General features: G+C 45.2%; 1 protein-coding gene across 3 annotated transcripts; it reads left to right on the top strand.

Moving 5' to 3' along the window:
• Positions 1-204: 204 nt before the first annotated feature.
• Positions 205-21,298, top strand: CXHXorf38 (chromosome X CXorf38 homolog). Of its 3 annotated transcripts, XM_006042938.4 has the most exons (7): positions 212-826; positions 994-1,128; positions 7,658-7,777; positions 9,810-9,959; positions 11,406-11,579; positions 20,514-20,676; positions 21,114-21,298. In XM_006042938.4, exons 1-6 carry the CDS (start codon positions 611-613, stop codon positions 20,652-20,654), a joined length of 936 nt encoding a protein of 311 aa, XP_006043000.2. In that variant the 5' UTR covers positions 212-610; the 3' UTR covers positions 20,655-20,676; positions 21,114-21,298. The 3 variants fall into 3 exon arrangements, with proteins under 3 accessions (XP_044792897.1, XP_025132490.1, XP_006043000.2); XM_044936962.2 differs by lacking the exon at positions 9,810-9,959 and having other exon boundaries at positions 205-826; XM_025276705.3 differs by lacking the exon at positions 994-1,128 and having other exon boundaries at positions 210-826.
• Positions 21,299-27,068: the final 5,770 nt, after the last annotated feature.

The following is a 27,068-nucleotide window of genomic DNA, read 5'->3' as shown; positions in this document are numbered from 1 at the left end:
TAGAACTATATAACACAAGGAACATATGTAATCCAAGAACTGGGCCTTGAGCACCGTCTAGAAAGTGAAAGTGAAGTCTCAGTCGAGCCCGACTTTTTGCAACCCCATGGACTGTAGCCTACCAGGCTCCTCAGTCCATGGGATTTTTCAGGCAAGAGTACTGGAGTGGGTTGCCATTTCCTTCTCCAGGGGATCTTCCCGACCCAGGGATCGAACCCAGGTCTCCTACATTGCAGGCAGACGCTTTACCGTCTGAGCCACCAGGCACCGAGCACCGTCTACAGCTTTACAGTAAGAGAACTGGAGCACAGGCTCAAGGAGAGGGAGCTAAAATCGGGCCTGGTGAGGTTTCAGTTTGGGGGAACAGAGAAGAGAGAGACAGTTTTAGGTAGAGGCTTTCTGGGCAAGCACCAAAGAACTTACGTGTCTGCTGTCGTATAAGACTGGGGTGGGGCCGACTTGCCCCGGAAACTAGGACACCCAGTCACGGGAAGGGGGCGGGGCCACGCCCAAGGCGCCTCTGTTGCCTCCGGCGCTCCCAGGCTTCTGCGCCTGCGCACGGCAGTCCGCCCCGCCCCTCACCCGTTAGCCGCGCCGGCCAGGTCTGGACATGGTGCTCTCTGAGCTGGCCGTGCGCCTCAACTGCGCCGAGTATAAGAACTGGGTGAAAGCGGGCTACTGTCTTTTGCTGCTGCGTGGCTGTTTGCAGGGCTTCGTCGGCCGCGAGATGCTCGCCTTCCACAGCAGGCTGCTCGCCGCCGCCCCCGGCCTGGGCCCCCGCGCCGCCTGCAGCGGCGGCTCGCGGTGCAGCCCTCGCGCCCGCCAGGTGAGCACCTGGCCCGTGGTCTTAACCGTCGCCCCTCACCCCGCCCCCTTCCCTGGGCGCAGTGTCTCGTGCCCTCCCCGGAGCCGAACCGACCGCGTTACCCGAGGCTCCGAAGCCCAGATGCCGCCCCTCCCTCCCGGGCCCCTCCTCACCGCCGCCCCCTGTAGTTTCAGCCTCAGTGTCAGGTGTGCGCAGAGTGGAAACGGGAGATTTTGAAACATCACACCAACAGAAATGGAGACGTCCACTGGGGAAACTGCCGGCCGGCCTTGTGGCCGGTCGACGCCTGGGAGGTGGCCAAGGTAAGCATCTGCGGTCGGGAGGGTAGGAGTTGGCCTACCAGGTAAGCGTTACCTGGAGCCCGGGGCTTCTGTCCGGTCTCTATGGAAGCTGTAGCCTCACAAGCCGATTCAGAGAGAGAGATTGGGCTTTTGATCTAGTGTCTAGGTGGTTCAGGGCTGTTTATATCGGACCCAGCGCAGCTTGGTGAAGTAGAAGATTTCAACAGTTGTAGCTGGGGCAAGGTGTGGAGTGAGCATCCTGAGCACCGGCACAGAGGCAAGAGCAGGCAAGGCGTTTATGAGAGTAGGCTTCCTGAATTGCTCGTTTTGTCTGTAGGGTGCCATGAAGATGGCAGAATAAAGAAAAGAAAGTTGGGGCAAAGATAGAAAGGACCGTGAGTGCGCAGCTAAGGCATAAAACTTTGGGGAGGCGGGTTGGGGTAGGCAGCAAGATAGAAGGGGGTGGGTTATTAGGCCTGTTTTTAGGTCTTGGCGCTGTGACTCACTAGCTGGGCAGATGGAGGAATTTTTTTGACTTTTTGGTATTTGCCAGAAGCCCAGTAGGGGGTGGGAGGGACCTGTCAAAGTCACCTCCGAACTTGCATTCACCTTTGGAGGTGCCTGGGAAGCCCGAATCAGAAGTGCAGCCCTGGGCCAGCCTCTGTTCTCTAACCTCAAAAATGAGGAAATTGGACTATATCAGTGACCCCCAGACTTCTGGCTGTCAAGGAGCAATCATTACACCCTCTTCCTCTCTGTCTCTCTCTCTCTCTTTTTTTTTTTTTTTTGTTGCTGCCATAGAATTGCCAGCTTCTTTTACCTGGAGAAGACTTAAAACTCTACCCTTTACTGGTGTAGAGTGAAGGTCCCTCAGCCGCTGCTTTCATGCCCTCAGAATCCACTTGAAGCCCTTGCCACCTGTTTCTGCCACTCTTTCCCCTCATCATTGCTGTCACCCGCAGACCTTTCCAACCCCATCTTCTCAGTTTCTAGACTCCCCGCTTGAACATCCTCTGATTTCATCCACCTCAGCCTCTCACTTGCAGGCTCACATCTGGGGCCGCGTCAGCACAGAGAGCTGTGCTGCCGAGCAGCCTCCTTACTCTTAGCACACTTGTTAATATCTCCCACCCCAGGCTTAGCCCCTTGTCCCTATACAATGTTCACAGCTCTGAGGTTTCCCCTGCTTTCCCAGTCCCCAGCAGCCTTGGCCCTCCCCACGTCCTTTGTCTCCTCGGCTAGCCCAGATTCCATGGTCCATCATTCTGTTTAGTCCTTTGCAGTTTTCTCGGCCTTTATTCTCCTTTCTCTGCATTGGCCAGGCCCCAACTCCAGCCTTCCTGACAGCATCCTCTACTTCAGCTCCAAGCGAGCTGATCAGTTTCACTTTCAGTTCTTAATCATCAGCTCCCCCCAGCCCCCTGCCATCTGGCTCTGTCTCTGGGTAGGCTCCTGTTTCCCAGATACAGCTGTTACTGCCCTTCCCTCCACCCTCGATCCCAGCTTCTAATCTTGCTCTCGCTTCCTGGAGTTTACAGATAGCCCCAGATATATGCTTCCTTGTCTTTCTACCAGACTTACCAACCTATCTCCACGTGCACCATCTTCTTCCTTCTGCTACAAAGGAGGAAGGGCATCTCTCCTCTTACCGCCCTGTCCCTCCACTTGAGTGTTGGACCTTATCCCCTCCCACCTGCCCAACGACTTTGAGTCTCCAGTTATCTACTCTTCTGACCTGCCAGCTTACTCTCATCACTGTCCAAATAGTCTTAGTATTGCCTTGGTTTATTCAGTTTTTTAAAAGAAAAGAGATTAAATATAGAGTTACTCTATGACTTAGCAGTGCCATTCCTAGGTACATACTCAGTGAAATTGAAACACACAGCTGCCCAAAAACCTGTGCACAGATATTCACAGAAGTAGTAGTATACACACTAGCCAAGAGGTTGAAACAACACAAATGTCCATCAACTGATGAATGGGTAAGCAAAATGTGGTCTGTCCGGACAATGGAATATTATTTAGCCGTAAAAAGAAATTAAGTATTTGTAACATAAAGATACTAATGGGGGCAGAGGGTGAAGTACTGATACATGCTATATCTTTTCTTGAACCTTGAAAACATGAAAGAAGCCAGTCATATAGTGTATGATTCCGTTTATATGCAGTGTCCAGAACAGGCAAATCTATAGAGGCAGACAGTAGACTAGTGTTGCCAGGGCCTGGAGGAGAAGAGGGGGCAATAGTTGATGGCTAGAGGGTTTCTTTTGGGGGGTGATGAAAATGTCCTAAAATCAACTGTGGCAATGGTTGCACAACTTTGAATATACTAAAAACCAATGAACTGTAAATGCTTCATTTTTTTTTTAATGAGGTGTAGTTAGTTTCAAGCATACAACATAATGATTTGATATATGCTTTGTGAAATGGTTATCATGATAAGTCTAGCTAACATCCATTACCATGTGGGGTTACAATCTTTTTTTCCTTCTGATGCAAACTTTTAAGACCTACTCTCTTAGCAACTTTCAAATACTACATCCCCAGGACTTCCTTATTTTAAGACCAGAAGTTGGTAACTTTTGCTTCACCCATTTTGCCCCCTTCCTCCACCCTCCCCCACCTCTGGCAACCACCAGTCTCTTCTCTGCATCTATAAGCTCGGGTTTGGGGGTTTATTTTAGGTTCCAGATATAAGTGAGATCATATGGTATTTGTCTTTCTGTGACATTTCACTTAGCATAATGCCCTCACAGTCCATCCATGTCATTGCAAAGAGCTGTATACTTTTAAATGGGTGAATTATATAGTATATGAATTACATCTTAGTAAAGCTGTTTTTTTTTTTTAAAAAAAATTGAATAAACACTTGGAAAATAAACTGTAGAAAGAAATGAAAGCTCCCCTTATCCATTACCTTCTGCTGTCTCCCCATTTCTCTAACAGCCTCCCATATGTATTCCCAGTAGAACCTCTCAAAAAGTGCGTTATGCCTAATTCTCTTTTCCTCCAGTCCCATTGACTCTTCAACCCATTACCCTCTGGCTTCTGCCACCCCTGCCCCTCCACTGCATCTATCTAGTCAGAGGCACACGTGACCTTCAGCTCTCCAGCCTCCTCCTTCCTGCCTCTCAGATATTCAGCACTACCACACTGCCGGCCACTCCTCTTCTTGAAACAGTCCCGGCCGTGAGACATCTTCCTCTCCGAGTATCCTTCTGTCCCCCCAACTCCTCCTCCTCAGGCTCCTTCTGAATGTCGGTTAGCCTTCCTTGGGCCTCTTCTGTCCCCCGCTTCTCCTCCCCGGGTGGATATTGCTCAGGCCTGTGGAGTGAGATATTAAATATTATATTTCTGCCGACAGAACAGCTCTCTGCTCTCTTCTGTGCTCCGGAGGCCCATCTCTGCTACGTGACTCTTTCACTTCCTCAATTCCTGGGCACTTTGTCTTCTCAAGCTGGACTCTTCATCTCCCCCTCCCAGCCTGTCCCCATGCCCCACCACCAACCACCTATAATCATTCTTGCTTCATCTCTTCCCTCCTCTCCCCCTCTTATTTGTACTTGCAGATTATTTTTGGAATCCTCCTCACCCTCTCTAGGTCACGGCTCTCGACCCCTTCTCCTGCCAGCCTCCCACCTGGCTGCCTCTGCTGCTCTGTTCACCCTTGATGGAGGATGTGCAGTCTTCCTGTGGGAATTAGATCACTTTTCTTCGCTTGCCCAAAATCCTTGGATGGCTTCCTGATGTCCTTAGAATAAACTCCAGACTCCATGTCGAGGCCAGTAAGGCCCAGCATGTTCTGGCCCCTGTTTATTTCTCCAGCCTCTTCTCCTACTACTCAGTGAAGAGACAGAAGGGGGTCCATGCACGCATACTAAATCATGTCTGACTCTTTGCGATCCCGTGGACTGTAGCCCACCAGGCTCCTCTGTCCATGGGATTCTCCAGGCAAGAATATTGGAGTGGGTTGCCATGCCCTCCTCTGGGGGATCTTCCCAACCCAGTGATCGAACCCGGGTCTCTTATGTCTCCTGCATTGGCAGGCAGGATCTTTAGCAGTGTGCCACCTGGGAAGCCCCTCAGGAGTGGGTAGTGAGAGGCAATCAGGTGTGTTTCTGACCCTGTGCCCGTCACATTTGGAAGGCAGCAGTGGTCGATGCCATTTTAAGAAACAGATGTCAGCGGCAGGGAGGCAGTGGAGCCTCCTCATTGGCTTCTGGTTCCGAAGAACAGAAAAAGGACTAGAATAAAATCTTCATGTGGAGAAACTTTCACGTGGAGGTTTATTTTGGTGAGAAAATGCCAGACTGGACATACCTTGTAAGGGGCAAGAGAAACTGCCTGGTCTTGAGTCAACTAAGGCCCCTCTCACTTTGGATGGCCCTCTCAGCCATGTTTCTTTTCTTCGTTTCCTCTCCATTTCATCATTTCTTCAAATGAATTGGCCCGTGATACATTAGTTAAGCTTTTGGTTAACATTTGCAGCATCCATAATCCACTTCTTTCAGTGGGTTGGGACATGGCAATGTCTGTTAAGATAGAGACAGTGACGGGAGCTTCCCTGGTGGCTAAGATGGTAAAGAATCCGCCTGCAGTGCAGGAGATGTGGGAGACGTGGGTTTGATCCCTGGGTCAGAAAGATACCCTGGAGAATTCCATGGACAGAGGAGCCTAGAGGGCTGTAGTCCCTTACAGTCCAGGGGGTCGCAGAGTCGGACACAACTGAGCAACTGACACTTTCATGTAGTGTACAGTATACAAATTCTCAGTCATGTGAGGCCAGGGTGTGTCATTCAACCACCGTCAGGAACAGAGCCCTGATTCTCCTTGCTGGGCGTTGGCCCCTGCCACGTGCCTTTTTCAAAATAGCACTATGAGCAGCACTATAGGAAGTGGCTGGTTGCCTGCCTACAGAAACGTGTTTGTAGTCAAGGCAGCAGGTCTCTTTATTTAGAGTTCTTTTTGCGAGTCATTTTTCATATGTCATCTCTTTTAGTCCCTTAGCAGGAATGTACTCTTTTGTGGCTTGGTATTCTTGCCTTGAGAACCCCATGAACAGTATGAAAAGGCAAAATGATAGGATACTGAGGACAGGGAGGCCTGGCGTGCTGCGATTCATGGGGTCGCAAAGAGTTGGACACGACTGAGCAACTGATCTGATCTGATCTGATCTGAAAGTTGGTGCATTCAGACGTAAATTTGGAAATATTTCAGGAAAGAAGTAAACCCAAGCCTTGTTAAAACACCAGTTTGGGGGTCCACACCATAAAATCCTACCAATGCAAGATCATGCTAGAATGAGGCCATTCTGTTGGATCTAGTATCTCACACCCTGGGACTCCATCTGTAATGCCTATGTAGGTTCTGCTTACCTTGCACCATCAGCATCATAATTGCCAACATTTGTGGCCTGGGTATTCTCATGTGCCCGGAGAAGGCAATGGCACCCCACTCCAGTACTCTTGCCTGGAAAAATCCCATGGATGGAGGAGCCTGGTAGGCTGCAGTCCATGGGGTCGTGAAGAATCAGACACGACTGAGCGACTTCACTTTCACTTTTCACTTTCATGCATTGGAGAAGGAAATGGCAACCCACTCCAGTGTTCTTGCCTGGAGAATCCCAGGGACGGGGAGCCTGGTGGGCTGCTGTCTATGGGGTCGCACAGAGTCGGACACGACTGAAGCGACTTAGCAGCAGCAGCATCCTCATGTGCCAGGCACCATGCAAGTGCTTTACCAGCATTGACTCATTTAATTCTCAAAACATCCTTCAAGGTAGATGAGGACAGTTATCCCCCGTTTACTGATGAGGGATCCAAGGATAGATAACTAGCCCAAGGTCATGCAGTTGACAGGTGGCAGAAGAGTGTTTTGCAGCCCAGCTCTGTCACATTCCAAAGCCCAAACTCTTCACATTCTACCACCATACTGAACTTTCACTTTGGAGCAACTATTAGTTTTATCTTAACAACTCAGCCACTGAAACTTAAGGGGGAAAAAAAGGGTGTTTTCTACCCCTTTCTTTCTTTGCATGCTCAGTCCTGTCTGATTCTTTGCACCCTGCTGTGGAATGTAGCCTGCCAGGCTCTTCTGTCTATGGGAATTCTCCAGGCAAGAGCACTGGAGTGGGTAGCCATTCTCTTCTCCAGGGGAATCTTCCCAACCCAGGGATCGAACCCCAGTCTCCTGCCTTGCAGGCAGATTCTTTTACCACTGAGCCACCGGGGAAGCCTGCTTCTTACGCCTGCCTCCTGCTTATATGCCATTAAGAAAGGACAGTTAGGTCAGGTGTGGAAGTGCCTCTACTAGCAGGGGGACAGATAAAGCAGCTCTTCAGTTACTGCCCTGGGCTGAGGCTTGGCTGCCGCACTGTTTCCCGACTTGCATTGTGGACTCATGAGGCTCTAATTTAACTTCAGCAAGAGAGTTTCGGTCGTCCCTGGGGGAACAGGCAGATAACGTTTTTTTGTTCCGCTAGCCCCGTGTAGATAGATGTCTCTTTGGCTTGGAGGAGACTCATGAGCCTCTTGGGCCTCCCCTGCTGCAGGCCTTCATGCCCCGAGGACTGGCAGACAAAACGGGACCCGAGGAATGTGACGCAGTTGCTCTTCTGAATCTCATCAACTCCTGTGATCACTTTGTGGTTGATCGAAGAAAAGTCACAGAGGTAAGAACCCTCAGATTGCCAAGCAGATGCTGCCAAGCAGAAACCACACCCTGTGTTGCTAAAGCAGCCACGTGGGTGGAGCTCAGTCTTTTCCCCAGACAGTGGTGCACAGAGTAGTGTTAGACTTAGGTCCACCGTTGGCATTGCTGAGCAGGTGAGCGGCGCTCTCGTCACATGTACCTGCTGTGATGTCCGGAACCCCCGTGTGAAAGCAGCTGACCCTTCAGCTCTCCCTGATTGAACTTTCCCAAGTTGTTAAACAACAACTTGCCATTGTACTGTGTGTTGCTAAACTGGCAAACCTCAAATTTCTCCTCCCTGTTCTGTCATAAACTGAGGCAAACTGATTTTCCATATTAAAAAAACAAATACAGAGCAATGCATCATTCTCTCCATTGGATGCCAGTATTTGAGTCCTGCCCTTCTCAATCTCATTGGCTAACAGTTGAAAGACCAAGTTGAAAGTGAAAGTGTTAGTCATTCAGTCGTGTCTGACTCTTTGCGACTCTATGGACTATAGCCCTCCAGGCTCCTCTGTCCAAAGAATCTCCCAGGCAGTACTGGAGTGGGTAGCCATTACCTTTTCCAGGGGATCTTCCTGACCCAGGGATTGAACCTGGGTCTCCCAAATTTCTGGAGAAGGCAATGGCACCCCACTCCAGTACTTTTGCCTGGAAAATCCCATGGACGGAGGAGCCTGGTAGGCTGCAGTCCATGGGGTCGCGAAGAGTCAGACACGACTGAGCAACTTCACTTTCACTTTTCACTTTCATGCATTGGAGAAGGAAATGGCAACCCACTCCAGTGTTCTTGCCTGGAGAATCCCAGGGACGGGGGAGCCTGGTGGGCTGCCGTCTATGGGGTCGCACAGAGTCGGACACGACTGAAGTGACTTAGCAGCAGCAGCTCCCAAATTTCAGGCAGGTTCTTTACCATCTGAGCCACCAGGGAAGCGTAAACAGTTGCAAGACCAAGTTACCTTGACCTAAAGAAAACATAAACGTTAGTGGATAAACAGTGTCAGAACAGATCGCTGTGCTTGTCAGACATCCTCTGGGAGATTTCAGCTGTCTCTGTGTCACCAGAGGACAGCTCTGGTGCATTTGTTATTCTGAGGATCATTAAAAAGTGTATATGGCACACACAGATTATTTATAATATGTGCAGAAATGCATGTATATTTTGCTAGCATGCCAGCAGCCAAAGGGACTGAGAGTCCTTTACCATCAGCAAAGACAAAAACTATCACAATAAAAAACTGACCCCTTTGATAGCTTTTCATCAAGAATGTGGAAGACTGGGCAGGAATTATATATTCATATTAAAAAGATTTTTGCATTGTCTGCTTCAGCCTTTGGGTATTCTCAAAGCCAGTAGCATTGGCTCTTTGGCAGGTTTTTTAAAAAATATGTATTTATTTTTGGCTCTGCTGGGTTTTCGTTGCTGTGTGGGCTTCTCTCTAGTTGCAGCAAGCAGGGGCTCCTCTCTAGTCACAGTGTGCGGGCTTCTCATTGTGGTGGCCTCTCATGGAGCGTGGGCTCTAGGGCTTCAGTAGTTGTGGTGCATGGGCTCAGTTGTTGCAGTCACGGGATTCAGAATGCAGGGTCCGGAGTTGTAGGGCATGGGCTCAGCTGCCCATGCCCATCACCATGGAGGCATGTAGGATCTTCCCAGACCAGGGATGGAACCAGTGTCCCCTGCATTGCAAGGCTGAACCACAGAACCACTACGGAAACCCTGGCAGGTGTTTTTAAGTTAGGGCATTTGGAGGATTGTGTAAGAGAGATTCACCCAAGAGTTCAAGGACTCAGGACAGTTGTATGCTTGTTTATATTTCTTACCTTGATTAATTTAGTCTTCAAATGACAGGGGTTGATTAAGCCTTGGCAACACCTGCAGGCCACACACTTGTGGATTTTAGAATGAACAAGGCCTTTCTGTGATTTTTCTCTGGAGCTCCAGAATCTCAGTGTACCCCACTATTGGATTTTGAAGGTTTCTCTCTCTCTTTTTTTTTTTTGTCTTTCTGTAGGTGATTAAGTGTCGTAACGAGATCATGCACTCTTCAGAGATGAAAGTATCTTCTGTATGGCTACGAGATTTTCAGATGAAGATCCAAAATTTTCTAAATGAATTCAAAAATATCCCAGAGATTGTGGCGGTATACTCCCAAATAGAAGAGGTAAAAATTACATTTAGCAGTTCTGGCCTAAAGAACTAAGGGGAGGTAAAAGGATCCGCAGCCACTTATTTATTTATTTTTCTTAATATATATATTTTATTGAAGTATAGTTGACGTACAATGTTTCAGGTGCACAGCAAGATGATTCAGTTATACATACACATGTATATTATTTTTGAAATTATTTTCAATTATAGGTTATTACAAGATATTGACTGTGGTTCCCTGTACTATACAGTAAACCTTTGTTACTTGTTGCATATCTATTTTTTAAATTAGAAATCTAGCATTCTATTCATACTAAGTCAAACAAGTGGAATCAAAATGTCATAAACTTTTTAGTTTTCATAAAACTAAAATTCATAAGTTTTCTTATTCATAAGTTTTCTTAAAATGTATATATCATACTTATTATTTATATATATATGTATACCAAAGCTTCAGAAAGAATATCAAAAAACAAAGACATGGAGAAATTAGAAAATATAAACTAAATCAAATGGAGTACTGAATATGAAATAGAAAAAGTGAAACAAGCTAGATAAAAGTAAAAGATCATCATATAGTACAGTTCACAGTCACTTATTTAGAATTTAAAGCTTATTAGATTTAAACAAAATTTTAGAATGTAAGCATGTTTAGAATGTAAGCATGTTGACATGAAGTCAGAATTGTGATTCATCTGAGCAGCTTTTCTGTGGTCACAGGATGGTATTAGAATGGATCCAGTGAACAATGTTTAATTATAAATTCTTCCCTGGTAGATCAGCTGGTAAAGCATCCACCTGCAATGCAGGACACCCTGATTCGATTCCTGCTGCTGTCGCTGCTAAGTTGCTTCAGTCGTGTCCGACTCTGTACAACCCCATAGATGGCAGCCCACCAGGCTCCCCCGTCCCTGGGATTCTCCAGGCAAGAACACTGGAGTGGGTTGCCATTTCCTTCTCCAATGCATGAAAGTGAAAAGTGAAAGTGAAGTCGCTCAGTCGTGTCTGACTCTTAGCGATCCTATGGACTATAGCCTACCAGGCTCCTCCATTCATGGGATTTTCCAGGCAAGAGTACTGGAGTGGGTTGCCATTGCCTTCTCCAGATTCGATTCCTAGGTTGGGAAAATCCCCTGGAGAAGGGATAGGCTACCCACTCCAGTATTCTTGGGCTTCCCTGGTGGCTCAGATAGTAAAGAATCCTCCTGCAATGCAGGAGACCTGGGTTCGATTCCTGGGTTGGGAAGATCCCCTGGAGAAGAGAATGGCTACCCACTCCAGTGTTCTTGTCTGGTGAATTCCATGGACTGTATAGTCCATGGGGTTGCAAAGAGTTGGACATGACTGAGTGACTTTCCCTTTCACGTTTATGTAACCCAGTGGAATATCTCTCTCTCTCTCTTTTTTTTTTTTAATATATTTTCCATTCAGTTCATCTATTTGTTTGGTAACCCAACAGCTGTTGACATCTGACTGGGCTGTTTACATCCCTGAGGAAGATCAGCGAGATGGGTGTGACAAAGGAGTTTACCTGAGTGAGAGCCAAGTGAATGAGATAGAAATGGAATTACTAAAGGAAAAACTTCAAGAGCTCTATCTTCAAGTAAAAGAACAAGAGGTGTTGCCTGAAGAGGTAAAAAAAAAAAATAAAAGTACTATATCCTCTATGTGAGTAAACAAAGCAAAGAAAGGCCCCAGGGGGGAAGAGTAGCTCATTTTAACTTGTCACCGGTTATGTTTCTGATAAGTCAAATAATTTCCAGACATGAATATTCTTTTGGCATAAAATACTGTTACCCTTAAATATTTTCACTTGATCAGCAAACATTTGGATGCCACTGAGTGGAAAACCACAGGAAGGGTGACCACGGAATCTTGAGCCTCAGGCTCTGGGGAGTTTCTGCAGGTCAAGGTGGGGAGAAGGGGTTGCAAGACCAGCTTTGCTGAGAGGTGCTGTTTCACTGGTGGTGGTGGTGGTGGTGGTGGTTCAGTCGCTCAGTCGTGTCCGCCTGTTTGCAGCCCCATGGACTGCAGCCAGGCCTCCCTGTCCATCACTGGGACTAAGAATCAAATCAGAGTTTGGAAAATTGGCAAGAGCAGAAGGGTGTTCTTGGCAGAAGAAACAGCACTTGCCAAGGCATGAAAGACTAGCCTGGGCCGGACAATGATGAAGCAGTGTGGGAGGGAGGTGTGGTCAGGTGTGAGGGTGGTCTGGCAAGTCAAAGCCACATTTTGAAAGGTTTTCTGTACCACACTAAGAGGTTTGGACCTTATTCTACCAAAGCAGTCGGCAGCCAACAGGTTTTAAAGCAAGAGAGAGTAAAAGAAATAGATTAGATAATGGCTTTTGCAAAGTGAAGTCTTAGTGCAGTCAGAGGTTGAAGACAAGTCAGGAGGCTCTTGCAGTTGTATGAGGATGAGAGAAAAAGGACATAAGCTAGAGGTGTGCAGGAGGCAGTGAGCTAAGTTCTGGAGGCACTGCCGGGCAAAGCTGATGGCTTGTAGTTGCCGGTGAGATTTCTTGGACCCAGCAGGAGCTGGCAAAGGTTGAAGGATCAACAAGGCTTCTAGCTCTGGACACTGCAGGCTAATGAGCATCTCAAGTACAAGAACTAGGAATCTCCTTTGTTGCAGGCAAGGTATTAAGAAAAATTAACAATAATAGAATTATATTGTTGTAAGGCTTAGAAATATCCTGCTGGATTAGAATTCCAGATTCCCAGGAGATCTTGGACAGGTCATTTTATCTGTCCATTCCACCTTGTCCAAGGAAAGTAGTTTTGCTGATTACCTTGTTAAACACAGCGTGGTTTATTTATTTTTTTAATAGGCTGATTTTGAACTTTACTTTTTTTTAACTTGCTTATTTTGTGTTGGAATACAGCCAGTGAATAACGTTATCATAGTTTCAGGTGAACAGCAAAGGGACTCAGCAATACATATACATGTATCTGTTCTCCCCCAAGTGCTCTAGTGGTGAAGAGCCTGCTGCCCATGCGGGAGATGGAGACGCAAGTTCAGTCCCTGGGTCAGGAAGATCCCCTAGAAAAGGGCATGGCAACCCACTCCGGTATTCTTGCCTGGAGAATCCCATGGACAGAGGAGCCTGGCAGGCTACAGTCAGTGGGGTCACAAAGAGTCGGATATGACTAAAGTGAGCACGCACGCATTGTCCCCCAATCTCCCCTCCCATCCAGGCTGTCGTATAAAACACAGCATGTTTTAATACAAAGTACCTACTCCTTTTTGAGGCCAGGCTCCGTGCTGGTCCATGTGCCTTTGTTAAGTTGCCCGACCCTGACCCAGGTGTTTCACTCAGCTTGATGGGCTCCTTTGGCACAGGGACTGGATACCACTGGTTTGGGGGCACCCCCACCGTGGCACACAATAGGTATTTAAGATGATGACTAAGACTGTGAAATCTGTTTTCTAAATCCGTCTGTTTCATCTGGCTTTATTTGAAAATGCCATTAGAACTAACCCCCAAAGTCAGCCAACAGATGAAAACCAGGGGCTCAGGCTCATGGACCCCAAGTCATCAGAAATTCTGTCTTCTTCCTTGAGGGAGCTGCAGTTCTTTTCCTGTTTGTGTAACAAAGAGCAAAAGGCATCAGTAGCAACACACTGAAACCAGGAGTCTCTGCCAGTTGAGAGTGGGAAGGGACCCTGGCAATTCGCTGCTTTACAGCAACCCTGAGGAGCAAGTGCTGCTGGGTGAGAGGCCTCAGGGTTGGGGCATGAGGGCGGCCCAGGGGTCACCCCACTCTGACCCCGAGCCTGCCTTCCCACATGCCATGCAGTGGTTATCCTGTCTCCTGTCATGTCATCAAGGAGCTAGCAATTGGAAATTTTGACCCCTCATTATCTCCATTTCACAGAGAGGAAATTGGGGTTAATTGACTTGTCCTCTGGGTCCCAAAGTCTCTAGATAGGGGTGATAAATTCTCATTTTTCATGCTTTCTGTTCAGTAGACCGTGGCATTTCTTTTGATATTTCAATTGATCAGAATGTAAGTTTGGCTTGATTGGCACGTTATCTCAGAAGCTGCAGGTTGTCTATCCATGATGTGTGGAACGGACTTCTTTTGAAATTATAGCACTATGTATGATTATTCACGTTCTTTCGGGTTAGTCTCCAAAGTCAGAGGATTTGATAAACCAAATTTCAGTGACTGTAAAACACTATGAATTGCATGACACATCACTAATTCAGTTACTTTCAAAGAAAAAAAATGCTATTCATTTACTGTAAGATACATGGTGGGCTTCCCAGGTGGCGCTAGGGATAAAGAACCCCACCTGCCAATGCAGGAGACTAAGAGACACGGATTCGATCCCTGGGTCAGGAAGACCCCTGGAGAAAGACATGGCAACCCACTCCAGTATTCTTGTCTAGAGAATCCCATGGACAGAGGAGCCCAGAGGGCTATAGTCCATAGGGCTGCAGAGCTGGACACGACTGAAGCAACTTAGCATGCAAGCTCGTGCTATGAATGGCAAAGTGCAGTCTCATTTGAGATGTTAAAATATGAGAAAACGGGCAGTAAGGAATCAAGAAATACAGTGGTTGTATTATGAGCATAGGACTCTTGGTGCATGTTTCTGGTGTTTGTTAAAGCTGCAGGGCTAGGGTGGTTCACCTCAGAGCCCAATGGGAGCAGCAGGTGCCACCCAAGAGCCCTTCACACACACCTGCTTCGTTAGGATCTCGGGGGCTCAAAGTTCGGCGGAAGAACGTCGAGCACCATAAGTGGCTAACAAACATGTAAAGAACTTGCACATCCTTTTTTTAAAATTGGAGAATAATTGCTTTGCAGTGTTGTGTTAGTTTCTGCTGTGCAATGAAGTGAATGAGCTCTATGTGTATATATATATATATGCTGTCCCTCTTGAGCCTCCCTCCCACCCCCACTGTCCCTTCCCACCCCTCTGGGTGATCACGGAGCACCGAGCTGAGCTCCCTGTGCTATATACCGCAGCTTCCCACTAGCCATCTGGTTTACACACGCTAGTGTATACATGTCAGTCCTACTCTCCTATTCATCACAACCTCCCCTTACTCCTCTGTGTCCACGTGTTTGTTCTTTAAAATCATTACTGATTTTTTAAACCCTGGTGGGGGAGCCACTTTCATAGGGAAGCTTGGGGAGAAAGGACTGCGAAAGAATGCAGTCAAGGCAGGCGGGGAAAGGATGTAATTGACACTCCATTCGTTAAAGTCCAGATTTAGTTCATGAGTGAGTGCTGACGTGTGCAAGGCACAGTTCTAGAAGCTTGGCGTGCGTCAGTGAACAAAACAAAGGTCCCCTTGGGAGAGACAGATGGTAAATGGTCCATGTAATAAGTAATGATGGGGCATTTAGAGAGAGGAGAAGGACTGTGTGGAGCAGAGTGTGGGGATCAGGAGTGGCCGAATGGGGACAGGTGGCAGATCTGGAGGAGGAGCATTCAGGCCGAGGGCACGGTGATATGAGCAGCGTAGGGGGAGTGTGGTAGGAGCAGATAGAAGGGAAGCCTTGTGAGCCATTGGGTGGACGCAGGCTCTTCCTCCTGAGATGGCAGCAACGCTGCAGGACAATAAAAGGAGCACACTGGCGCCATGTAGAGGATGCGGGGCTGGGGGCCAAAGATGGAACCAGAGAGATGTTAGGAGGCTGCCACAGTTACCTGGTCAGAGAGGTGGGAGTTCGGGCCAGGGTGGAAGGGTGAAGAGTAGAGGTGATGAGAAGCGGGGGTACACATGGCGTGTGAGAGAAGGAAAGGCGTCAAAGACAAGTGCAAGGGTTTTGGCTTAAGTGCTGAGAGTACTTACTAACCATCTTTTGCCTAGAATAGTGCCTACCAGGCACATAGTAGGCTCAGAATTGTTCAGTCACACAGTCACGTCTGACTCTCTGCGACCCCATGAACTGCAGCATGCCAGGCTTCCCTGTCTTTCACTATCTCCCGGAGTTTGCTCAGACTCATGTCCATTGAGTCGGTGATGCCATCCAACCGTCTCATCCTCTGTCGACCCCTTCTCCTTCTGCCCTCATTCTTTCCCAGCATCAGGGTCCTCTCCGATGAGTCAGCTCTTCACATCAGGGGGCCAAAGTATTGGAGTTTCAGCTTCCACATCAGTCCTTCTAATGAACATTCAGAATTGATTTCCTTTAGGATTGACTGGTTTGATCTCCTTGCAGTCCAAGGGACTCTCAAGAGTCTTCAGCACAATTCACAAGCATCAATTCTTCGGCATTGAGCCTTTATGGTCCACCTCTCACTTTCGTACATGACTGCTGGAAAAACCATAACTTTGACTGCATGGATCTTCGTTTGCAAAGTGGTATCTCCACTTTTTAATAACACTGTCTGGGTTTGTCATAGCTTTTCTTCCAAGGAGTAAGCATCTTTTAATTTCATGGCTACAGTCACTGTCCGCAGTGATTTTGGAGTCCAAGAAAATACGATCTGTCATTGCTTCCACTTTTTCCCCATCTATTTGCCATGAAGTGATGGGTCTGGATCCATGATCTTAGTTTTTTCAATGTTGAGTTTTAAGCCAGCTTTTTCACTCTCTTCTTTCACACTCATCAAGAGACTCTTTACTTCCTCTTCGCTTTCTGCCATTACAGTGGTATCATCTACATATCTGAAGTTGTTGATAATTCTCCTTGGCAGTCTTTATTCCAGCTTATGAGTCATCCATTTAACTCTCACGATGCTTTTGTTAAATAATTGTCAGAAGGAAGGAATGTACCAGATGTAGTGCTATGTGCTTTTAGTAGATTATATCTAATCCTTGCAAGAATCCTGGTTGGCAAATGTATGGTCATCCTATATTTGCATATATGGAAATAAGCTCTGAGAGGTCAAGTCTTGCCCAAAGTCAGAGCTGGGCTTCAATACCCAAGTCTGTCCTACTGCATTCCATAACTTTTCTAATACTTAGTTTTTCCATCTTTACTTCCTCTTCCCACTTAACATATAAAGGTGCACAAGACTTCCCCATTCTTGATAATTAAAAAAAACTCCTTTTGTCTCTATCCTCCCCCCAAGCTAAAATAATCATCTCTGTGAAGCACATTTCAAGAGCAGAGAGGGTCAGGAGGTGACAGCACAAAGGATCATAGCTCTCAAGACATCAAATGAGAAGGTCTCTGGGGAGGGAGGACCCCAGTCCATCTTAGTGCACAGACCAGGCCAGCATGGTCTCAGGCATCTGACGGGAATGCAGTAATGGGAAGGGCCCTGGGCTGCATCTAGAATGCCTGGCACAGGCAATAAGCACTAACAGCGCAGTACCCACCGTGACTAATGTCCACTGTGAATAATACCACTGATATAAGCTTCATTGCACATCTCTATGGCTTCCAAATTTATTATTTAAGGGGCTTCCCTGGTGGCTCACTTGGTAAAGAATCCTCCTGCAATGTGGGAGGCCCCAATTCGATTCCTGAGTCAGGAAGATGCCCTGGAGGAAGGCATGTATTCTTCCGTGGAGAATTTCCAAGGACGAAGAGCCTGGCCAGCTGCAGTCCATGGGGTCACAAAGAGTCAGACATGACTGAGCAACTAAGCACAGCACACATCTTTCGGGCGGGGCTTCCCAGGTGGCTCAGTGGTAAAGAATCCACCTGCCAAGCAGGAGAGGCAAGTTTGATCCCTGGGTCAGAAAGATCTGCTGGAGGAGGGCATGGCAACCCACTCCAGTATTCTTGCCTGAGAAATCCCATGGACGGAGGAGCCTGGTGGGCTACAGTCCATAGGGTCACGAAGAGTTGGACACAAGTTAGCGACTAAACAACAGCAACAGCAGTCTTTCAGGGGCTGTAGGCTTGTTTCTAGCCATGTAATAAACAGTTCCAGCTAGGACTTCCTGGTGGTTCAGTGGTTCAGACTCTGCACTTCCACTGCAGGGGCTCGAGTTCATTCCCTGGTCAGGGAACTGAGATCACATATGCATGGCCAAAAAATAAAAATAAATTGGAAAAAAAAAAAAAAAAACCCAGCTCCAGCTGAAGGGAACATCCCCATCTACTTAGTAACCTACCGGAAGACCTCAGCTTTGTTCCCTGTTCATCCTGGCCCCAAGTCCCTGCCAGTCTTCCCCTCCCTCCCATCTCTGGCAGCCACTATTCTGCATCTGACTGTCTCCTTCTCTCACGCCACAACCTGGCGCCTGCTTGGGTCCTCTAGACGCCCGGCACCAGAATCAATTGTGTACATCTCTAAAATTTAAGAACCACCACTCTGCTAGGAGTAGGGTACTCCATCACTTTTTGATCATCTTGACCTAGTTTGGAATTGGGGGTCCCTTATTTAAAAAAAAATTTCACCACACCCCAAAAGGTTAATAACGTTCCTATTTGTAATAAGCACAGTGGCCAGTTGAGGGTATCCTGGGATAAGCTGAGTGAAAACGTGTCTGTGGTACTATTCTGAGAGTACATACTTATATTACGTTTAAATGTCAGGAAGTATGTTACTGATGGGAGTTTAAATTGCTGTAACCTCTAGAGATGACAGTTTTGGCAAAATCTATTAACATTAAAACAGAAAACTCTATTAATTAAAACTCCATTCTGCTTCTAAAAGTAGATCCTACAAATAACCTGTCACTTTATGCAAAATGACACACGTCCCAGCTTAGTTACTACAGCAGCATTTCTCTTAGCAGAAGGCTTGAAATAATGTTAAAATACGAAACATCCATAACTAAAAAACTGTTTAGCCATAAAAAAAAACGAGGCCAGTCTTTATATTCTGATACAGAAAAAAAAAATCAGTTGAATAACATCTAATATGCTGCCATTTGTGTTTCTGTAAAATGTGTATGTGCCCATTATATCACAGTAAAACTGGAATTTTTAAAATGTGTGCACATATATATACATGTGTTCGCATGTAAATGCATGGAGTATCTCTGGAAGAGATACAAGAAACTTCACTGTGGTCATCTCTAAGAAACTTCACTGTGGTCACCTCTAAGAGGAGCTGAGTGACTTGGGACAGGATGTGAAAGAGAACCAACTTTTTACCTTGTACCCTGTGTTCATTTTGAATTTTGTACCAGTATATTTACTGCTACTGAATAGGTACATATATTTTATAAATACTGAATAGTAATAAATGTACATATGTAGACATTTTTAATAGTCATACATGTGTACAAAATTCAAAATGAAAGAGCTCTATATGTGTGAGTGTATACACTTATATGTGTTTGTGTATACATTTGTATATGTGTGTACGTACATATATGTGTATGTATGTGCATCTCTTGCATTGACAGGTAGATTCTTTACCACTGAGCCACCAGGGAAGCCCTCGTATGTATGTATGTATATATATTTAATTATAATAAATGGATACAAAATTCAAAATGAAAGGGCTTCATTTTATTTTTTTATATACATATATATCATATTTATGTATATGTGTATATGTATACATATGTACATATGTTTATGTATATATGTATATAAACACACACACATATAGGTATATACCTATTCAGGAAGTTTTACAGCCAAAAAAAAAAAAATCTTGAAAAATTTTTTTCTAGGGGACTTCCTATATTTATAGGACATCATCTCATATAGATGCCCAAAAAAGGAAAAAGATGGTTTTTACCTTGTGGTAAGAACACTTAAGATTTACTCACTTACCCATGCCCACCTCTGGTAACTGCAAATCTGGTCTCTTTTCTTAAGAATTTATTTTTTTGTTTTTGTTTTAGATTCCACATATATGTGAGATCATGAAGTATTTATCTCTCTCTGCTTGACTTATTTAACTTATCATAATGCCCTCCAGGTCCATCCATATTGTCTCAAATGATAGGATTTCCATCTTTTTATGGCCAAGTAATATTCCATTGTGTATATGTACCACATCTTCTTTATCCATTTGTAAGTTTATGGACACTCACGTTGTTTCCTTGTCTTAGCTATTGTGAATTATGCTGCTATTAACATGTAGATGTAGATATCTCTTCAGCATGATGTTTTCATTGTCTTCAAATACCTTCCCAGAGGTCAAATTTCTAAATCATATGGTAGTTCCTTTTTAAATTTTTTGAAGATCCTCCATACTGTTTTCCAAAGTGGCTGCACCAATTTACATTTCTACCAACAGTGCTCATGCATCCCTTTTCTCCACACCTTCACCAGCATCTGTTCTCTCTTTTTGACGATGACCATTCTAACAGGTGTGAGGTGATACCTCATTGTCGTTTTAACCTGCATTTCGCTGATGATTAGTGCTATTGAGCACCTTTTCATGTACCTGTTGGCCATTTGTATGTTTTCTTTGGGAAAATGCCTGTTCAGGTCCTTTGTCCATTTTTAACTTGGGTAGTTTTTGTGCTATTGAATCATATGAGTTCTTTATATATTTTGGATATTAACCCCTAAAAGCAAAAATATTTAAGGAGACAAGTAAACACTCCCTTGTGTGATCCCCAAACCAGCTATTGGTAGACACAGGAGCAGGACTCAGTCTTGGAGCTAGTAAGTTTTTCATCTGAATTTCAAGTCTGCTATAAAATTAGCTAAGCTGTGCATTGTATGGTTTCTTCGTACAGATCTTAAACCAACTGGAAGTGGTGAAAGAATTTCTAAGAAACAATGAGGATCTTAGAAATGGTCTGACAGAAGATATGCAGAAGCTAGACAGCCTCCATCAACAGCATCTAAAACCAGATTCAAAGGAACCTGGGGTGTAGACACCTGAAGGGAAGGCCTGAGGTGAGTTAAGCATATGATGTTTAAATAAGGACTGAATGGCCTCTTCTCTTTGATGTCTGTTCCCTTAGGTAAGGCCATAGCACACACAGTCTCATCTGAAGTTTCACTGTGTCCTTATTATTTGAAAGAAAGAACACGGAGCTTTGTGCTCTTTCTAATTGATGGGTCTCACATCTGAACTGATTCAAAATAAACTCCCTGCCAGCTTTGTTTAGTCAAGTATACCTGAAGTCATTCGGCTAGCCTGACATGAATCAACTTTATGACAATCAAAAAGCGCTTCAGTCCTAAAATGCTAGCAGTGATGCCTTGCTCTTAGCTGGACGTTAATAATGGCAACTTGTTACTTTTCATAAGAAAAGCTCATTAAAGTAATGGTATTCAGTGTTTTACTTTTTTCCCTCATGAAGAAAATTAAATGTTCTCTTCTATTTTAGGTCGACCTTCCACAAAGATCAGGCGTGTTCTGTGAAAGTCGCCCAGGCTTCCATCTCAGGCATCCTTTTCTGGGCAAAAGGAAAAACTATCCCGAGTACTCCACTCAAACAAAAAGGGATTTGTGTTGTCTTTTCCTGGACTTTCCTTTGACTCTTCGGGAGTATTTTTTTTTTTTTTTTTTTAACATTCACAAGCTTCGTGGTGTTATCTGTACCAACCAAAAAATATTAGATACTCTTGTACCAAACTTGCTATCATCCAGGGGTTTTTTTTGTTGTGGTTTGTTTTTCAGGTTTTGTTTTTCATTTTGTGTTGCTGTTTAAAAGGTGACATTCTTTTCTGGTCCTAAAACTCTAACAGCTTCAACAGTAACTAGGCTTGTGTTCGGCCAGGCCTGTTGTGAAGGGCCATGCTGAGTTCTCTGCCCATTGGCCCACACACTCTTGCCTCCAAGTCTCAATCATGAGGATGCCCATGGGTGGGCTGTGATGTATTGATGTTGAGATAGAAATCCTTCCTTCTTGCCAGCATTTCCAGTTAGTACAGAACTGTGAGTACCCGTTTCTGGTAGCCTGAGACGGTAAGACAGAGAACTGGGCTGAGAACACAGTAACTTGACTGACAGCTTAGGGGGAGGGCCCAGGCTGGTATCACAGCTCTTTCTGTTCAGTTATTTCAAGTGCTGAGCGCAGGGTGTGGTCCGTGTGTGCTTGATGAATATTCCTTAACGGAAGGGTCAGCTGATAGTGTAGAGGTATTCATAATGTAAATATTCATTACATTGTTAACCAAGCCTGGTCCTTTGTTATGAAATTTAAGGAGGAAATTTGAACATTCTTATGGAAGTTCAAAGACATCATTTTCTTTCAGCAACTTCACAAGTTCACTCTGTTCCTCTTACCCCAAAAGTCATCCACTTTCAGCTTTGTCCTATTTGTTTCTTGAACTGCAAACCCCTGGCCTGTTGTGTGCTGTGGTCTGTGGGATCTGCTTTACCCTCACCTTCCCCCACGTCTGCTCATCTCCAAAGCCAGTGGGCTTCCCTTGTAGCTCGGCTGGTAAAGAATCTGCCTGCAATGCAGGAGACCCCAGTTTGATTCCTGGGTTGGGAAGATCCCCTGGAGAAGGGATAGGCTACCCACTCTAATATTCTTGGGCTTTCCTGGTAGCTGAGATGGTAAAGAATCCGCCTGCAGTGCAGGAAACCTGGGTTTGATCCCTGGGTTGGGAAGATCCCCTGGAGAAGGAAATGGCAACCCACTCCAGTATTCATGCCTGGAGAATCCCCATGGAAAGAGGAGCCTGGTGGGCTACAGTCCATGGGGTCGCAAAGAGTTGGAGATGACTGAGCGACTAAGCACAAAAGCACAGCGGTGCCGAGCTAGGCCATGTTGCCCCTGGATCTTCAGGGACAGGCTTGCCACATTCCCCACTGCCTGGAGAAAGTGCTTCCAGTCCGAGCCCAAGTGAAGCCCTGCTGCTTTGCTTACTCAGCTGCCCATCAAGGATGTGATTTTTAAGGAATGGGGGTGGGGGATATATTTCGTGAATTTTTACATTAAAATGCATTGAATGTAATTGTGTAAAACCTGGATGAATGCACATATGCCTGTAACTTCCTGCTTTCATCTTTCATGCTACTATTTGGTCTTTAATCTTGCTTTTTCTTTCTCCCTTCATTTCATGGAATACCTTTAGAAGACTTCAGTAATACAGTTGGAATTTTCTTTCATCTTGCAACACCCCACAACCAAACTAAGAAACTTCATGAAATGTTTCATAGTTTCTAGATATAAAGTAGCAAAACTTGAGATCAAATAAAATCTTGATTCACTAACCAATTTAAGATCTGGTTTCTCACCTTAGGAACTTTAGGTTATGAATACTTTCGTTTCATTCCTCTTGTATCTCTTTATTTTTTCCTTATCTACCAAACAAACATTTATCAAGTGTCAGCCACATGCCAGGCACTGAAGTAGATGCAAAAGTGAAGATTTGTACAGTATGGACAGTGGTACATGAGCTCTCATCTTACTGGATTTATTGTCTGCTCTGATGAATTAAATGAATTCAGGGAATTCTCTGGTGGTCCAGTGGTTAGGACTCAGTACTTTTACTGCATGAGCCTCAGGTTCAATCCCTGGTGTGGGGGACTAAGATCCCATGACCCACAAGGTGTGGCCAGCATTTAATTTAAGAAGACACGCCCGGAGGGGGCTTTAAAGCAAACAGTGGGTATTCAGGGACATCAACCTGGATCTCTGTACGAGGGCACAGAGCGTGCACAGAAGGGTGTTCACAGCAGTCTTGGCAGGCGGCCATGGAGAGAGAAATGGTTGAACAATCACAGCACATCCATGTTGCCGAGAATTGGATGACTGTTAAAAAAGAAGGAGGTAAGGCTGCCATGCTGTGATAGGAAATGATGTCTAAGACGTACAGATAGAAAAGCAGAATGTATAACAATGCATAGCATGCTATACAACTATGGCGCTTTCAAGATAACGGAGATCTGGAAAGCTGTGTGCTTTTCCCAAGCTTTTTTCCCAGGTCGCCTCTGCGAGAAGAATTAGGGTCGAATTTGGCTTTTCTGTCCTTGGCGCACACCCATATGGAATTTGAATGACAACGTGCACTCCTGTATTTTGAAATTTTTTCATTAAAATTTTGTATTTCAAAATAATAGACATAAACTCAAGCTGCAAGACCTGTGGGTCACATTTGCTGGAATATATTGTGGTCTACATTATTGTGGGTGTCAGCTCCCCCTCCAGGGGCATTTGTGAGTTGTCAGGGTCAGGAGAAGCCCAGGAAGTGGTTTCCTTCCCACACAGCGCTGTTTCATCTCCAGATGCCTTGTTTGGGTCCAGCAATGCACTGCGCACCTGGCCTCTCCCTGGTACATGGTATAAGGTTCACAGTTTTGAAAGAATTGGAGGAGCAAAATGGTTGTAGCATTCAGGTTGCAAGGATAAGGCAGTTCTTTGGATTTTATCTTGGGCTTTGCTGGGAAAGTCAGAAGACCTCAAGAGAAAGATGTTATGTATTAAACTCAATACAAAACCACAATGCTGGGAAATAACCGAAGTGTGTCAGTAACAAAAACTTCTTGCTTCATAAAGCAATGGTAGAGACCTGTAGACAGTTTTAAGTCAAATTGTCAAGGCCAGAAAGGATTATGTTTGAGAGTTTGGGGGGATTATGAAATGATTATTACCCTAATGATTTGAAGAGTGCATTTTTATTAAAGTATTAATCACTTACATGGCTGTAAACACTAATATCCTAGACGACAAAGGGTTGGAGCTCTGAGCTGGGTGGGTGCACTACAAATTAGATCCTGTAAGTGAAGCCTTGCATTAGAATGGAGGCATTGCAATCTTTGGGATTTTTTTCTCTAACCGTTTGGGTTTCTAAATTATAAATGTAGAGTGACAGGAAATTATCAGCAGGGATTACCCCCTTTCCCCTTACCAGGTTAATTAGAAACCTACCTGCTCTCATATATCTTCGACAGACAGTGGCCCTTGACTGAAATGCAATACTCAAATTACAAAATATATTTTGTAAAACAAATCTAGAAATATATTAATTTCTACTCATGTAAGAGCAAAGGGGGAAAATCCTTTAAAGTTTCAATTAAAATCTTGATACCAAGGTTATGATTCATTTCAGAACTTTTAGAACTGCTTTTTATTATTGTATGTCTGAACTATCTGAAATATTAGAAGCTACCATGTCTTCCAGAGACTTCTTTCCTGCTTCTCAAAAACCATCCTCTGTGATACATGCTTGTTTGTAATGATTGCACAATTGTAAACTGAGCATTTTGTGACATCTCTTGGGGAAGGTGGGCAATGATCTTGCGTGGTTTATTACTTTCTACTGAGTTTCAGAAAGGTATGAAAATTTTTACTTCAGAACCGTGCGGTAGCCAGCCTCCAAGATGGCCCCCAATGATCCCTGCCTCCTGCTATCCCTGCCCTTCTGCTGTCTTCCCATAGTGCACCAAGGTTGGTCCATGTGACCAAGCAAACACAGCTGAAGTGATAGTATGTCCCCTCCCAGGTTAAGCTATGAAAGACTGCAACTTCCATCTTGGACTTTCTGTCCCTTGGAACACCTTCCCTGGGGGAAGCCATGTTGTGAGCAGCCCTATGGCCCACATGACAAGGAAGTGAAGCCTCCTGCAAACAACTGTGTGAATGATGAGCTTGGAAGTGAATCCTCCAGCCCCAGGCAAGTTTTCAGAGACTGCAGCCCCAGCCGACAGCTGAAAGACCAAGCCAGAAGCACTTAAGCCCCTCCCAGATTGCCGACCCTCCAAAACTCTGTGTGAGATATTTGTTGTTTTAAGCTAAGTGTGGGGGTGATCTGTTACACAGCAATAGATAACTCATATGCTGTCATTTCCCAGAGTTTGTTTTTCCCCCTGTATGCAAAATGTGAAATGCAGAGACTGCCTCCAAAGAGGACTGTTGCTTAGATGCCACAGAAGGTAAACTTGGGCCTGTCTTGTCCAAAACCTGATGTCTTCAGAAGCTTTCAGAGTTGTTTTCAGTGTCTTTGCGTTTGAAATCTTTGACAGAAGCAGGGTGTAAGCACCTTTGAACACTTGCATTGATTGAGGTTCCCCAGTAGATCACTTTGGAACCTCCTGCATTCTCCCAAGGGATTCGGGGGATTTGGGATCAAATCCTAGAGGGCAGCCTCTGCTGTAGAGGTAATGGCCTCACACCCACAACCCCATCCTTATCTTTTTCCCTTCTCATGCTCCCAGGTTTAAGCAAATCCTTGAGCACTCATAGGATTCCTAGCATGGATGTGTGTGTGTGTGTGTGTGTGTGTGTGTGTATGGTGCACACATGTGCATGCACTTAGTCATATCCAATTCTCTGGGACCCCATGGACTAGCTTGGATGTGTGTGTGTGTGTGCATGCTTAGTCATGTCTGATTCTTTGAGACCCCATGGACTACTGTAGCCCGCCAGGCTCCTCTGTCCATGGGATTTCCCAGGCAAGAATACTGGAGTCAGTTGCCATTTCCTCCTCCTCTAGGGGATCTTCCTGACCCAGGGATCAAACCCATGTCTTCTGCATCTCCTGCATTGGCAGGTGGATTCCTTACCACCAAACCATTTAGGAAGTCCTCCTAGAGAGGGATACCCTGGGCTTATACTGTTGACCACTGACCCTCACCCCCAACCCTAGCTAGCCTGCAACACTGGGTGATAAGTTCACCAGTTTTACAAACTGCCATTTCCCCCATTTTTAGGCATGAGGAAAAGAGGAAAGGATTATGATCTTGTTTTTATTTTCTATTTACCAAGAATTCCGGGTTGACAGCCACTGACCTCAGAGTTGTTTATCTTGTTTCCATGGAAGGTTCTATCATTGTTCTTGGTCACCAAGAGATTCTACGGTCTCTTGCTAAGTACACCTTAAAAGTCTAAGCTGGATATCACTGAATTCATTTAAACCCACTTGGAAATATTTACCTCAGTAGAAACAGCCCTTGAATTTATTGGTATAAAGAGATTGTGGCTATATCAAGTTTTTAAAGTCATATTCTACTAAGTACCCTTATTTAAACCTGAACACCCAAAACAAGTACCAAAAACATGTTCTCAAGAGAGCTTTTTTTAAAAAAAAATCAATACTTTAAAGTGTTTTTCATTCACTCTTCCTCCCCTACATAAATTAACCCTCGAGTTGCAGGCCCGGCGGAGAGGAAGACTAGCCAATCTACCCTCACCTTCTAACAACAATTTTATTTCTCCACAAAATAAATGATACTCAACAGTGTCAGTTCTTTGCTATTTGCCATTTTTTATTAACCAAATTGCAGGTTTCAATCAAATTTGCACTGTTTCAGAGTCAAAGCCAAACTTTTTAATTTTTCTTTAGGAAGATTAGTTCAGTGCACGGAAGCTGCAGAGATTTGATCAGGCCAC

Source organism: Bubalus bubalis, chromosome X, assembly GCF_019923935.1.
Source record: "Bubalus bubalis isolate 160015118507 breed Murrah chromosome X, NDDB_SH_1, whole genome shotgun sequence".
NCBI lineage: Eukaryota > Metazoa > Chordata > Mammalia > Artiodactyla > Bovidae > Bubalus > Bubalus bubalis.
The sequence above is the reverse complement of the archived record's forward strand: the minus strand, read 5'-3'. Positions and strand labels throughout refer to the sequence as shown.